Raw genomic sequence first — 16,302 nt, 5'->3', positions numbered from 1 at the left:
GTTTTGTTTGATGGAGTCTTTTTTTTTTTGTTATACTTTATTTTTTATGTTTTCTAACACAGTAAACATGAGGTCACTCAGTTACATTGGATGATGTACATTGGAGTTGTTACTCATAGCATGGTACACTTTCATTCACAATTCACTTTTGTGTTTCACAACTGCATTTACTATAGTTTCAGTTGTCAGACTCTTTGTTAGACAGGTATGTATCCCATTTAGTCCAGTACTCTTCTCCCCTTTCTTTCTGTAATCTTAAACTGAATGTCATGCATTCCATACTGTATGCGCTGTTTACAAAATCTAACCATTGGTTCAGGGTGGGAGGCTCTTTAAGAAGCCAGCGTCTTGTAATTGCCTTCTTGCTTGCTACCATGAGAATTTTTAGTAAATATTTGTCTCTGATATCCAGTTCCTTAGATATGTTTCCTAAGTAGAGAGAGAGACAAGTGAACTCAATATCAAATCCTAATATACTCTTAGTGGCCGCTTGTTGTGATCAGGATCCTGACATCACCACGATTCTGCATTCTGTGGATTTTTGGAACATATGGAAGGTAAGGATCTGTTAAAATTCGAGCTGTTTGGAGGATTATATACGGGCCGAATTTACCAGATCACCCTACCGATTAGTAATAAAGTCTCAAATTATATTTTCCGATGTGTGTTTTTTGCCGATAAGCGAGGCAAAAACAAATTGGCGGATTTTTGAAGGGACCTTGGTGTGGCAGGAGGGCCTTCAGCCTCGGCCCGCTCCTGTGTTTCTGAATGCAGAAATCTCTGCAGCGTGTGCCAGAAGCTCACTTTGTTTCACTCACTTTACCATTCAGGAACCTCTGCTGATATCTACTGGTCATATTATGCTTCAGGAAAAACAGAAATATTACACATTTAACCCTTAACCTACGTTCAGATGTAAGATTATGAATTATGAATACTGTTATATATCATCAATCTGTGATGTTCAACACATTCCAGGAGTTATTCAGTGATGAAGTGTTGTAATTTACTGTCTTGTTTCACCCACTTTCCCTCAACCTGCCTCTCTACTTCTACTGCAGTCAGTGATTTCCTACATTTCCCAGAATGCATTTGTCACTTTGTTTAGGATGATGTTGTTTATTGATGCGCAGGCGTCGACCAGGACGGCCGCTTGTTGCAGTTGCTCTCGCTCTTTTCGCACTTTTTCCTAATTATCTTGTTCTATCTTGTTCTTTTAGCTTAACATAGTAACTAGTTAGGTTTCTAAGTTGTGCCCCTCTGTAACCATGCGGTTTAGAGGAGTTTTAATCACTTTTCTGGCGCTTGGATTACTTTTTTCTGAGCGTCATGCCGCCAGTGCACAACTACTCAGCGGCTCTACTGGGACTGTCTACAGCCGGGATCAGCTGATGGCGCTCCGACCGGCCGGCATGGCTGGTGTAACCCACCAAATCCCCGAGGAGCTTAGAAGAAAGTTTCGGGGACGACGGGGTAAAGGAAGGAGGTCAAGACAGCGGAAGGCAGAGGCACGGAGGGAGAGAAGGAGATACAAGCCGTATCTCCCCTCTCTCGTCATGGGAAACGTAAGATCACTGGCAAATAAGATGGATGAGCTAACGGCGCTAGCCAGGAGTCAGAGGGAGTTCCGGGAGTGTAGTATTATGTGCTTCACTGAGACATGGCTGCACCAGGATATCCCCGACCACAACGTCTCCATCAACGGCTTTCAGACTGTTCGGGCCGACAGGGATTGCACCGAGAGCGGTAAGCGTAAAGGCGGAGGGCTTGCTGTTCTAGTTAACAACAGATGGTGCAATCCTGGTCACATTACGATCAAGGAACGTATTTGTTGCCCGGACATTGAACTGTTAGCCGTGGGACTCCGGCCGTATTATTTGCCCAGGGAAATGTCACATGTCATCATGGTGGCTGTTTACATCCCCCCCTCTGCCAACCCGACGTCGGCGTGTAACATCATTCACACCGCCATAGCTCGACTCCAGACTCAGCACCCGAGTGCTCTCATAGCAATCTCGGGTGACTTCAACCATGTCACTATGGCAACAACCTTGCCCAACTTCACCCAGTATGTGAGCTGTCCAACCAGAGAGGAGAGGACGCTGGACTTGTTGTATGCTAACGTGAAGGATGCATACAGCTCTTCTCCCCTCCCCCCCCTGGGTAGGTCAGACCACAACCTTGTGCACCTCAACCCCTGCTATGTGCCTCTGGTGAAAAGACAGCCTGCGACCACAAGGACAGTGAGGAGATGGTCGGAGGAGGCCTATGAGACACTTCAGGGCTGTTTTGAGGTGACAGACTGGCAGGCACTCTGTGAGACGCATGGAGAGGACATTGATGGGCTCACAGAGTGTATAACAGACTACATTAACTTCTGTGTGGATTGCACTGTCCCAGCACAGACTGTCCATTGTTATCCAAATAACAAGCCATGGGTAACAAAGGAAATCAAAGCCATCCTCAACACAAAGAAAAGGGCTTTCAGAGCTGGCAATAGGGAAGAGGTGAGAACAATCCAAAGTCACCTGAAAGGGAAGATCCGGGAGGCTAAAGAGAAGTACAGGAGGAAGCTGGAGCAGAAACTCCAGCGGAACAACATGAGAGAGGTCTGGAGCGGCATGAAGACCATCACTGGTTTCAGGCCGACTGGCGGCAGAGGGGCTGAGGGCGGCTCGGACAGAGCCAACGAACTTAATCTGTTCTTCAACAGATTTGACACAGTGACCCCTGCCCAGCCCCCCCTTGACTCATCTGTCGTCTGCCTCCAACCAACATCTACTCAATCGCCCCCCCCTCCCCCCTCCTACAGCCCCCCATCCTCCACTGAGGGTCCCACTTCCCCCCCCTCTGGCTCCCAGACTGACTGCCCTCTCCAACCTGACAACTCCACCCCTCCCCCTCCCCTACCTGTAACCTCTACAGTGTGCTTCACAGCTGACCATGTAAGAAGACAGCTGATGAGACTCCACTCAAGCAAGGCTGCAGGCCCTGATGGTGTCAGCCCCAGGGTGCTCAAAGCCTGTGCCCCCCAGCTATGTGGAGTACTTCACCATGTCTTCAACATGAGCCTGAGTCTTCAAAGGGTCCCCGTGCTGTGGAAGACGTCCTGCCTCGTTCCTGTGCCGAAGACGCCGCGTCCCGCTGGCTCCAAGGACTACAGACCGGTGGCATTGACCTCCCACATCATGAAGACCCTGGAGAGACTTGTACTGGAGCAGCTCCGACCCATGGTCAAGCCACTCTTGGACCCCCTCCAGTTCGCCTACCAGCCCCGACTTGGAGTTGAGGACGCCGTCATCTACCTGCTAAACCGCGTCTACGCCCACCTGGACAAACCGGCGAGCACTGTGAGGGTCATGTTTTTTGACTTCTCCAGTGCTTTCAACACCATCCGGCCGGCTCTACTGGGTGAGAAGCTGACAGCGATGCAGGTGGATGCCCCCCTCGTGTCCTGGATTGTCAACTACCTGACTGGCAGACCGCAGTATGTGCGCTTGCAACACTGTGTGTCAGACAGAGTGGTCAGCAACACTGGGGCCCCGCAGGGGACAGTCCTATCTCCCTTCCTCTTCACCCTCTACACCACGGACTTCAACTACAACACAGAGTCCTGCCATCTTCAGAAGTTCTCTGATGACTCTGCTATAGTTGGATGTATCAGCAAGGGTGAGGAGGCTGAGTATAGGGCTGTGGTGGGAAACTTTGTCACATGGTGTGAGCAGAACCATCTGCAGCTCAACGTGGCAAAGACTAAGGAGCTGGTTGTGGATCTGAGGAGGGCCAAGACACCGGTGACCCCTGTTTCCATCGAGGGGGTCAGTGTGGACACTGTGGAGGACTACAAGTACCTGGGAGTGTACATTGACAATAAACTGAACTGGGCCAAGAACACTGAAGCTCTCTACAAGAAGGGCCAGAGCCGTCTCTACTTTCTGAGGAGGCTGAGGTCCTTCAACATCTGCCGGACAATGCTGAGGATGTTTTATGAGTCTGTGGTGGCCAGTGCTCTCCTGTTTGCTGTTGTGTGCTGGGGCAGCAGGTTGAGGGCAGCAGACGCCAACAGACTCAACAAACTGATCCGCAAGGCCAGTGACGTTGTGGGGGTGGAGCTGGACTCTCTGGTGGCAGTGTCACAGAGGAGGATGCTGTCCAAGTTACATGGCATCTTGGACAATGTCTCCCACCCGCTCCATGACTTGCTGGTCAAGCACAGGAGCACATTCAGTGCAAGACTCATTCCACCGAGATGCACCACAGAGCGCCACAGGAACTCATTCCTGCCTGTGGCCATCAAACTTTTCAACTCCTCCCTCAGAGTGTCAGACACTCTGAGTCAGTAGACTGGCTCTTGAACTTATTTCATCCTGTCAGCAGTTATAACCCATAACTTATAACTTATATCTAACTGTGCAATACCAATTTTGTTTGTGTGCAATAATTCAACTGCAATAATTCAACTGTGCAATACTTATTGATTATTTAATTATTTACACTGGTGTATGTATATATTGGAGTATGATGCATATTGTACAGAATTCTTATTTCTCTTATTTCTATATTATTATTATTATTTTTATTCTCATTGTTATATATTGTAGTATAATGCACATATTTTACATATTTCTTACTTTCGTATTTCTATTTTTCTTATAATTTCTTATAATTTCTCTACGCTTGTATATATTCACTTCTACAATGTGAGCAGCTGCAATGTAACCCAATTTCCCCTCGGGGATCAATAAAGTATTTCTGATTCTGATTCTGATTCTGATTCTCTTCTGCACCTAATGCATATCTTCCTTTCTTCCCATCTCTCTCTCCCCCCCTCTCTCTCTCTTTCTTTCTCTCTCCCCCTCTCTCTCTTTCTTTCTTTCTCTCTCTCCCGCTCTCTCTCTTCTTTCTCTCTCCCCCCCCTCTCTTTCTTTCTCTCTCTCCCCCCTCTCTCTTTCTCTCTCCCCCTCTCTCTCTCTCTCTTTCTTTCTCTCTCTCCCCCTCTCTTCTTTCTCTCTCTCCCCCCTCTCTTTCTCTCTCCCCCCTCTCTCTCTCTTTCTCTCTCTTTCTATCTCTCTTCACCCCCCTCTCTCTCTATTTCTATCCCTCTCCACCCCCCCTCTCTCTCTCCCCCTTGTCTCTCTCTCTTTCTTTCTCTTTCTCTCTCCCCCCTCTCTCTCTCTTTCTTTCTCTCTCCCCCCTCTCTCTCTTTCTTTCTCTCTCCCCCTCTCTCTCTTTCTCTCTCTCTCTCTTTCTCTCTCCCCCCTCTCCCCCCCCCCTCTTTCTCTCTCTTTCTTTCTCTCTCTCTCTCTCTCTTTCTCTCTCCCCCCTCTCCCCCCCCCCTCTTTCTCTCTCTCTTTCTTTCTCTCTCTCTCTCTCTCTTTCTCTCTCTCTCCCCCCTCTCTCTCTCCTCCTCACCTCGTTGTAGTCGTTCTTGTTGTGCATGTGTTTGATGATGTAGTTTGCTCCGTCGACAGCCGGCTTGATCTCAGCATACAGCTGCTCTGTCTCCCCCCCATCCGCCTGGGGCTTCACCACTACACACACACACACACACACACACACGCACACACACACACACACACACACACAGAGTGAGTATACAAAACTATGTCTGGGTTTGTATTATTGGAAATGGAAAGAGAGAGACAGAGAATGTGTGTGTCTTTGTTGCTGTATCTGTGTATACATATTTATGCGTGTGTGTGTGTATATCTATGTGAGATATGTGTATTGTGCATTTGTGTAGCGTATGTTTCTGTGTGTGTGTGTGTGTGTGTGTGTGTGTGTGTGTGTGTGTGTGTGTGTGTGTGTGTGTGTGTGTGTGTGTGTACCGGCAGCGGGTGTGGGTCTCTTGGTCAATCCGTGTCTCTCTGACTGCTTCTCGAACATCAGCTCGCTGCGGGACTTGATGCTGTAGTATTCCTCCGCCTGGGCGATGTAGCCCACCGAGCTGGATCGCCGTGGCAACGCCCCCTCCCAGTGTGGCTCCGCCTCCGCGGGGCGGGACATACGCAGGAAGCGGGGCAGCCGCTCCAGGAAGAACTGGGGAGGAGAGAACAGATCGTCACAGGTCTCTCTTTTTGTAAACCTTCAGGTGGGACGTTTGTGTAGAAAGTTTTAAAGTGCGTGTGTGTGTGTGTGTGTGTGTGCGTGTGTGTGTGTGTGTGAGTGTGTGTGAGTGTGTGAGTGTGTGTGAGTGTGTGTGAGTGTGTGAGTGTGTGTGAGTGTGTTACCTTCTTGGTCCAGTCAGTCATGACGTGAGTGCTGGGCGTCCTGAAGTGCAGGTTGAGCACGACCACACAGTTCAGCACCACCACCGTCACCAGTACCATGATGAACATCAGGTACCTGACACACACACACACACACACACACACACACACACACACACAAGGCAAATGTGAATTGTTCTTGAGGCAGAGCTGTTTGTGTGTGTGGAACTGAATTAATTTCTGTCTGTTTCTGACTGAACTGATCATTTCATCACTGATCCATCTGATTGATTTAGTGTTTAGATAATGTCAGCTTGTTAGCTAGCTAACCATAGCATCTGGTCAGCTAACCATCACTGTCTTGTTGTTAACACATCTGATTAGCACACTAGCTAACGTATCTAGTAGCAGTTAGCGTTAGCATGTTCACATTAACATCAGTGTGTTTGCTGGCTAGTTATCTAGCTAACAGTTTGTTCAGGTTAACTGAGCTGACTCTTCTCAAGCTCCAACTCTTCATGTTTTGGAGTAGAGACTAGGGCTAAAGACAAGACAGTTTACTGTGTCACAGTAACCTACATTTGGAAACAAATCCACCTTATCACACTATTCACTTTTACTGAGAACCTTACTGAATGGATCTACAGCCACACCACAACAAGCTGACTCAGCTGCTCTCTGCTTCTAGCCTGGTTATAGATTTCGACATTTGTACACAGCTAATCCTCCAATGGACCTCCAAGATGGCGCCAGCCGTGGTTGCTGGGAGATTTGCGTGTGTGTGTGTGTGTGTGTGTGTGTGTGTGTGTGCAGGTGGTGTGAGACCCTTGACAATAAGCGGTATGGACATGGAAGTCTCCGGCAGCCGTTGAGAGATCAGCAGCAGGAAGACAGACTGAGCCAGCAGCACCGAGATGGACAGGGTCATCTTCTCACCACCTACACACACACACACACACACACACACACACACACACACACACACACACACACACACACACACACACACACACACACAGCGTTAGAGAGACATAGAGATATACAATTGTGTGTCCAGTGTTTGTTCACATTTCCACATCGTCCTCCTGCCACGCTTCTGTAATCTAAAAGCCGAGTCTTTTCCCGCCTCAAAAGCAATCGATAATCAATCAATAATCAATACGGTGAATGTCCAGGTGAGGCTGTACTGACTGTCGGCGGGCAGGTAGTAGACGAGCGAGGCGAGGAAGGAGATGAGCACACAGGGGATGATGATGTTGACGATGTAGAAGAGCGGTTTGCGCTTGATGATGAGGTAGAAGGTGATGTCCTGGTGCTTGTTGCTCTCCATGGGAATGTGCCTGTAGGTGTTCCTCTTGGCCGGCAGGTGGACCACCTCCCACTCGCCGTTTTCTGACCGACACGGGCAAGGGATTGTGGGAGATTACGGCCGACGAGGAGGAAGAGAGACAGAGAGAGAGAGAGAGAGAGAGAGAGAGAGAGAGAGAGGTTAAGATATGCTGCAGCTCGCCTTCCCAAATTCTCCCCATGTCACTGCACTTCTGTTAGAGTCCGACCGATATCGGTTTTGAAGGCCGATACCGACACTCAGGGTTCCCACAAATTTTCACGGATAAAATTTCAAACTTTTCCATGACTTTTCAAGGATCCATAATAGAATTTCCATGTAATGTGAGGCGGTGACTCTGAATCAATACAGGAATTATTACCACACTGGACTGAATAGGACACACCTCTTTATATTGGATTTTAGTGCTTTAGAGTCACTGCATCACATTACATGGAAGCTATTGAAATAAAACATGAATTTTTCCATACAAATATTAATATAAAATACAAGAAGCACTAAAATCAGAGAGTCTACCAACTTCTTAGATTTTATTTCTCTTACTTTTCCATATCCTTTCGTTCTCAAATAATCACACAGGAATATTGCCAAGGAACTATGGCTTCTCACTACTGCTTGCTTGTAATATTGATGATTTAGAAATTGAAAATGATTCTACTGTTGCACTCTATTCTACTGTACTCCCTCTGGATGAGAGCGAGACCTGAATGCCTAAACTGCAAAATGTAAAGATCTCTGGTTTTTGGTTTTTTAACTTGTGGGTCACAGATAATCAATAACAATTCAGATTGTAGTCATCCTATCATCCTGTGTGTGTGTGTGTGTGTGTTGTGTGTGTGTGTGTGTGTGTGTATATGTGTGTGTGTGTGTACATTTCAGCCACATTCCTCTAAAGGAGTGTGTGTCGATGTGTAAAAATCCAAAACACAAGTCGGAGTGTGAAATTTCCAAGCTGTAGTGCATCAATACATGATTTTGTGTGTGTGTGTGTGTGTGTGTGTGTGTGTGTGTGTGTGTGTGTGTGTGTGATGGCCGGACATCTACCTGTCCAGCTAGCAGGGTCGATGATGATCCACTCCACCGTCCACTTGCTGGTTTCGTTCGCGTCTTCCTTCAGGAGCATCGTGATCTCTCTGGCGTTGTAGGTCAGAGAGCTGCAAAGCAACATGGGAAATGGAGTTTAAAACCAAGCTGTGTTGTCCAGGGGCATCAGACGCACTGCTCAGGGCGGTGTGAATGGATGCTTATCCTTTTCACATGAGCTTTTAGGGAATGATGCATCAGAGAATATGTTAGAAGTGGAAATTAGCTGAAAAGCAAATACATAAATATAATTTGGACTCATTGTTAGCAGCAAGAGGCAACAGAGCTCGCTGTTTCAATCAACGATCAATACTGTCTGTGGGTCTAAATACTACAGGGATGGAAGAGACAAATTATATACAGGAACAAAATCACCAAACTTATCCTTTAAGGAGCTTTAAGTAAAGTCAAGTCAAGTCAATTTTATTTGTATAGCACATTTCATACAGAGGCTCAATGTGCTTCACAGTAAAAGACAAGATAGTAACAATAAACAGATAAGGAGATAGAATACACATATATAAAATACTCCACATAAATAAAATAACCTTTCAGCCACACACACAACGCACACACACACACACACACACAAACACACACACACATAACTTTTGCACATTGCTTCGCACTTATGCACTGCTGCACTTCTTTTAAAATGTTGTATTTTACTTGATTTTATGCATTCTGTGTACTCTATTTTTTAACTTTATTTTTATTATTATTATTCAGTGGGTTTTATTTTCCATCTTATGTTATGCATTCCTCATTTTTATCTTATTTTTACTATTATTATCAAGTGGGTTTTATTCTCCATCTTATTTTACATTAATTATGGAATTCTATCCCTGTTTTTATGCTCATTCTATGTCTATTTTCATGTGAAGATGCATTCTATGTATTTTATTCTCATCTTTATCTTATTTTCACTATTATTATCAAGTTTTATGTGAAGCACTTGCTGCATGTAATTTCTTTGTTGTAAAGCACTTTGAGCTGCATTTCTTGTATGAAAGGTGCTATACAAATAAAGTTCATTAGTATTATTATTACAAATAGCACTCACACACAGACTACAGCAGACACACACAAAGGCACACACACACACACACACACACACACCAAGGTTATTATAGTTTTGCATTTGTCATTAGTTTTTATTTTTATTTCCTTTTGACTTTTTGTTTTCAATTTCAGTTTAGTTTTAATTCGTTTTAAAGCAGGTTTGCTAGTTTTAGTTTAGTTTTTATTTTTTGAAAATGCTTAGTTTTAGTTTAGTTTTTATTAGTTTAAGTGTTAGTTTTAGTCTTTTTTGTAATATGGAGTATTTGTCAGGGGCGAGATTCAAAAAGGTAAAAAAAAATATTGAAAAAAATAAAAACTAAATTGGAAGACAGATTTCATATCCACCCAAAATACTAGGCTTATGTATGAAATAAATTGACAAAGACGAAAACTAAAGACATTTTCTCTATAATTTTAGTTTATTTTAGTTAGTTTTGTAAACACACAATACAGTTTCAGTTAGTTATCGTTTTTTTGTAAAGCCTCGTTTTTATTTTTATTTCAGTTAACGAAAATGTTTTTTTTCACACCTAGTTTTTGTTATTTCGTTAGTTTTCGTTTACGATAATAACCTTGACACACACACACACACACACACACACACACACACACACACACTCACTAACTACCAAAAGCCCTGGCTGGCTGGTCGGGGTCCGGCTCTCTTACGTGAATTTCAGGGTGCAGTTCTGCCAGTCGAAGGGGAAGTAGCTGACGCTGATGGAGCAGGAGGAGCGGAAGATGGCGGGAGGCAGCCAGTAGCACAGACCGCTGGGATCCACCAGCACGTTACAGTAGTAGGCCACCTGGAACTGGGCGTCGTTACTGAGGGGCAGAGGTGAAGCATTACAACACACACACACACACACACACACACACACACACCTGCAAGTAAGGACGCAATAGATAAGAATGGCGATGACGTGGAAGAAAAGCCACGCCTATTACATTTCTGAGCAAAACAATACATCAACATTTTCTGTGGCTGCTCTTTCTGTGTTCTAATAATTTATGTGAAATGTATATGGTGTAAATAATTTGTCCTTACATTTTCACGGTTGTCAAACAGGATGATTAAAATGTTTTTCTCTTGAAATCCCTCTGAAAGACATATTTTTTATAAGTGTGCTTTCTCAGGGCTTGTGGTCTGATTTCACTTTCACCTTTTAAGTCACTTCTTAAAACCTATTATTATACAAAGTCATTCTCTTGTTTCTTATTTTATTGATTATTTTAATTATTTTATAATGTTTTATTTTACTTATTATACTCTTCCTCATATGTAGCTCTTTTGCTCCTATATTTCCTTCCTAATGTTGTATAACCTTTAAACTGTTTTAAAATTGTTTTTACTATTGTTGTCCACCATTTTTATTTTGTCTTGTGAAGAACTTTGTAACTTTGTTTTGAAAGGTCCTATATAAATAAAGTTTATTATTATTATTATTAAATCTCAAAATGCAACATGACTCCTGAATGGAGGTTTGCCAGCTCGTTAGCATTATGTGACTTCCAGATAATAATTAACTTATAATGCAGCTGTTTGACAGATGTGAAAAGGTTATGGGCGATTAACACCATAGACATTTCCACATCAATTATTAGAACAGAGAAAAAGCAACCACAGAAAGTGCAAATTAAAGAGTTAATCAGTTTGGTTGTATCTTTTTTTTAAATTCAGCTTTAACACATAGATTAGATTCAATATGGGGTATCTTTTATTTTTTCAACTAAATAATTGAATGGTTTAAAATCAGTTCAAATCAGTTAAAAAAAATCAGTTCAAATCAATTTTGGATCAAACCAGCTGATCCAGGATTGACATTCTTATTACCGTATTTCCTCTAATATTGGCCCGGGCCTTTATTTCCCTCAGCTGCAGAGGGTCCCAGGCCTTTATTGGAAGCAGGCTTATATTAGAGACAGGCCTTTATTTCTAATTCCCTCTGTTTGATAAGTATATTTGCTCAGACTCTAACTGCCGCTTGGAGCCGCCAACGTAGAAAAAGTTACCTGGAGCAGCTTTAACGTGATAATGAAAAAAATAACCGGATGCCTCCTAAGCCAATCAGAAATGAAGTACACTCCCAAGCCGTGATGTCAAAGCTCTCCTGTCAGAGGGAGAAGGGGTTTTAGGAGAGATCATCTCACTTGTTCTCCAGGACGATCTCCGGCAGCCACACCATGCTGGACGGGAGGCGCAGGATCTCGATGCCGTCAAACTCTGTGGCATTCCACGACAGCCTGTAGTCATACCAGGTCTACACACACACACACACACACACACACACACACACACACACACACACACACACACACACACACACAGGCAAGAACATTCAGAATAAAGCAGTCGTCAGATTCAACAAATGTTTCTGTGCGCGTGAAAAAGTTGTTTTCCATTTAAAGTTAAAAGAGGAATGAATTCTCGTTTTCTTACATGTTCTATCCACACGTTCGTCAGCAGCGTCTCATCTACCTCTTTCTACAGATGCAGAAGAAGAGAGAAACTAATTAGTAGAAGATTAGGTTTGGGTTCCACAGCAGCACCCGGTCTGGTTTGGACTCAGTTCCATGTTACCAAAATACCCAGATGTGTTAATTCCCCAAATCGATCGAATCCTCTTTTTTTTTTTCTCATAGACTTGCTTTTAATGAGCTGTTTTGGATGTTTTTCAGTCAATTTAACTTTTAATCTCAGGTTGTTTGTTTGTTTGTTTGTTTTTTTCACTGTTACTTTATACTTTATTTTTTTTATTATTTACAGAACTTTTTTTTTACATTTACAGTGTCACCACTCCAGAACCAAGATAAGGTGCATATATAAAAAACAAAAGAAACAAACAAAAACCAAAAAAGCCCCACCCGCCCCTACATAGTGTTAGTGAGGATAAAATGACAGACAGACAGACAGACAGACAGACAGACAGACAGACAGAATCCACTGCAAATGTCGAATCCTCTTATCAAACCCCTCCCCACCCCCGGGGCCCGCCGATGATGTCATACGCTTGCGTCCTGTTGCCCCCTGTTGACTAAGCAGGGGGCCGCAAGTGTGATGAATACGCATTTATCAACGCAGCGTCACATAAACGTTAACGAGTGCCGTGTTTTTTTTAAATGGACTGAAATTGACCCAACAAATTATGTAAAAGGTTTGAAAAGAAAAGGGATTGGAAAGCATTTGGATTCGATTAACAGATTCGATACTGGATTCAGATTAGATAAAACGCTTCTGATCGAGGGTCACAAAATGTCGCAGTCGTCTGACAACAGAAACAAATGTCAGTGACAGCAGCTGTACTGTGTCTGTAGTGTGTAGTCAGTTGTGTTGAAACTAAATCAGTGATCACAGTTGGAGGAAACAGAAAGTTGCTTCTTAACATTGCTGGCAATGGAGAGAACCGATCTATAACCTGTGGAAGTGCTTATTGACAGATTTTTCTGTTTCTATTGTCAGACGACTGCTCCACTATAAAAAGGTGATTTGATCGAGGGTCATAAAATGCTAAAGGGTCATTTCTTCAGTTCATTTTGTGACCCTTGATCAAATCACTTTTTTACAGCAGTAAAATCAGTGATAACAGACAGAAAGTTGGCTTCTTAACATTGCTGGCAATGGTGAGAACCGATCTATAACCTGTGGAAATACGGCAGCCATGTTTTGAAAGGCTCTATTACTACTGATCCCCAATAGAGGTTGGTAAAGGTTATAGATTACTTAATGCCCCTTTAAAAACTTGACTCTTGATAGAGACTGTATCTGTCCTGATCGATAACAAATGACAATCCTTCCAATCGTTTTCATGTGCTCCTTCAGCCCCGATTTGTGCCGCTCTCTCTTCCCTGCTGATGTATGAAACCCCTGCTGGTAAACAGGGAGTGTGACAACATGTGAATCCCCATCCCATTCCTCCCAGTAGCCCCTCCACACACACACACACACACACACACACACACACACACACACACACACACACACACACACACGCACACACACACGCTCCGCACCAGAGAGATGAGGTTGGAGAGAGTGAGGGCGAGGTAAACATCCACGGCGTCCTGCTGCTTCTGGACGGGCCGCAGCTCCTTGTTGTAGCCTCGCTCTTTAAACAGGTGGTGGATCAGACGCTCCTCCTCGTTCCTGCCCCAGCAGCCTGACACACAACACACACACACACACACACACACACACACAACACACACACACACACACACACAGCAAAACAAACAGGCCTGAATATGAGGTGGTCATATTTCAGTCCATCATGGCAGCTGTTCTCCCTGCTGATCCAGAGATCCAAATGCTGCAAATAACCAGCCATAATCTTCCTTTAATACTTTAATACTTCCAAACATACATACACACATGTTTTTGTTTGTTTTGATTTGCTGATATCGGCCTTTTATTAAATATCAGATATCAGCAAGTCAGTATCGTCCATCTTCGTTATGATGGAGGTTCCTCCTGACCACAGCTACACAAAAACACTCTGAAAACGTGCAGAGATGTTTTATTTTCAACACATTTTCTTTCTTAATTTAATTGTTCAATTATGCTTTTTGTAAATGAATTCTTCATTTAAAGGCAGTAATGTGTCCCAGAGTTTCTCTACCAGTGAATAGGTGTGATGTCACTCTGCCTTAAACAGCTGCTGACACTAAAAGAATTTCATCAATCTGGGTTTCAGTGGAGAGTTTTAGTGTCCCATGATGGTCTGAATGCTGCTTCAGAGGCTTTTCCACCCTGATGAGAAGAAAACTCTGGGTGGAAACACTGAATACTTGTAATTGTTTGGCGTGAAAATGGTTAAAGATTGTTCAATATCACACAAAATATCAGCTATCGACAGCTGCGATACAAAAACATCAGTATCGGCCTTCAAAAACCCACATGGGTCAAACTCTAATTCATATGATCAAAGTTGTGTGATCAGTAATATTTCACCCAACTGATCACATGTTTGTCTTTAATAAGTTTTGACAGATTCATGTTTCCATTCCAGCAACTTTCTGATTAAAGAGAATAAGAAGAGAATTCATTGGATCAGCAGGTATTCTATCAGGTCAAATAATACTAATATTATTGATCAGACTGACCAGAGGAGAGGAGAGTGAGCAGAAACAGCGTTCCCAGTCCCAGAAGGTGAAGCTTCATGGTGGCTCGGTGGTGAAATGGTCGGTTCCCGTCCGGAGTCCTTGCCCACCGACCTTCTGCTGCGCGGCTGACGGACGGCAGCAGCTGCAGAAACACAGCAGGGAGAAAATAGAAAACAGACACTGCAGGCCGGTGACTGGCTGCCTCCCTCCACTCAGGACGGGACGGGACGGGGCGGGACGGGACGGGACAGGGGGGCTGGAACAGAGTGGGAAGGAGGTAAATCAGACCCAAAAACATCATGAGAACAAGCGAGGAAAGATTTTGAACTTGTGTTTTGAAATTTTTAGTGAGAGAAAATGAGTACAAACCTGTTTTAACTCTCAAAAACAAAAACAATGAGGGATTTTAGAGGGATTTTATAAAAATATGACCGTAAAACTATAAGTTTACCATAGGAAAATTAGGTAAAACCTAAGATTTACAGCCCGCTAATTACGGTGTAACTAGATTGTAATTATGGGGTACTAATAAAATAATTACAGGTATAATGCTGTAGTTACAGAACAACAAAACTATATAACCACATACTTAAGTCTCTGTAAGTCTCCCATCCTCCCAATCTAAAGCATTACCAAATATTATGGTCCAATAAGATCACTATAACCTCATTGAGTAACACACACACACTTAAAATTCCTATAATTAATAATATTATATCATAATATCAGTGATTTTTTGTTCTACTAACTACTGAAACATGATATCTCAGACATCACTGGTCAGATTTTGCTGAAACTTGGGAGGGATCATGCAGTTTGGCCCTGTGTTCTGCTGTTTAAAAAAAAAAATACACTGATTGACCTGATGGGGGCGCTACATTTCAAAAGGTCAATATTTCACACTTTGAAAGGCCCTAACGCCAAATTAAATTAATTAATTAAACTGATTTTGATGACATTTGGAGGGATGGTGCATTTTGTTACTTACAACACATTTGTTTCAATGGAGTTATTAGACTCAACATCACCACTCAGCTGTAAAATTCCATGACTTTTCCATGACTTTCCATGGAAAAGTCCGGTTCTCAAACTGGGGTCTGGGGACCTCCAGGGGTCCATGAAGGGGTTTCAGAGCGTCCCTGATGGTTTAATGTCAGATATTTGATTCCCTGGAAGTTATTTTGTTCACATTTCCCTGTAACCACTGTTATCTTCCCACCTACAGTATAGACAGTAATGTAATTATGTAGTAAATCCTAACTACAAAAACTTTATCAGATGGGGTTCTTTTGGACAAAATCTGATGAAATAGGGGTCTGTGGTCTAATGTGGATTTATTCAGAGGTTCTTGACATAAAAAAAGTTTGGGAGCCCCTTCCCTACAGCACCATGAAGGAAAATATCACAGACAGACACACACACAGTTTTGGCTAGACTCAGTACCAACACAGATTCATCATTTATTACCAAACAATAACAAGATAAAGACAGACACGTATA

At 43.4% G+C, this 16,302-nt stretch overlaps 1 protein-coding gene across 1 annotated transcript; it reads right to left on the bottom strand.

The window, feature by feature from the left end:
- Window positions 1–3,035: 3,035 nt before the first annotated feature.
- On the bottom strand, window positions 3,036–14,860 carry LOC139661684 (acetylcholine receptor subunit delta-like). The gene is made up of 12 exons (XM_071540215.1): window positions 14,803–14,860; window positions 13,714–13,859; window positions 12,143–12,187; window positions 11,854–11,963; window positions 10,372–10,527; window positions 8,602–8,711; window positions 7,401–7,601; window positions 7,043–7,148; window positions 6,231–6,351; window positions 5,829–6,039; window positions 5,413–5,531; window positions 3,036–3,305 (listed from the first exon to the last, which is right to left on the bottom strand). Exons 1-12 carry the CDS (start codon window positions 14,858–14,860, stop codon window positions 3,036–3,038), a joined length of 1,653 nt encoding a protein of 550 aa, XP_071396316.1.
- Window positions 14,861–16,302: the final 1,442 nt, after the last annotated feature.

This window comes from Centroberyx affinis, unplaced genomic scaffold, assembly GCF_046629955.1.
Source record: "Centroberyx affinis isolate AG114_WGS23_722 - 3 ecotype Tasmania unplaced genomic scaffold, CSIRO-AGI_Caff_v1 ptg003585l_1, whole genome shotgun sequence".
In the NCBI taxonomy this organism is placed as follows: domain Eukaryota; kingdom Metazoa; phylum Chordata; class Actinopteri; order Beryciformes; family Berycidae; genus Centroberyx; species Centroberyx affinis.
The sequence above is the reverse complement of the archived record's forward strand: the minus strand, read 5'-3'. Positions and strand labels throughout refer to the sequence as shown.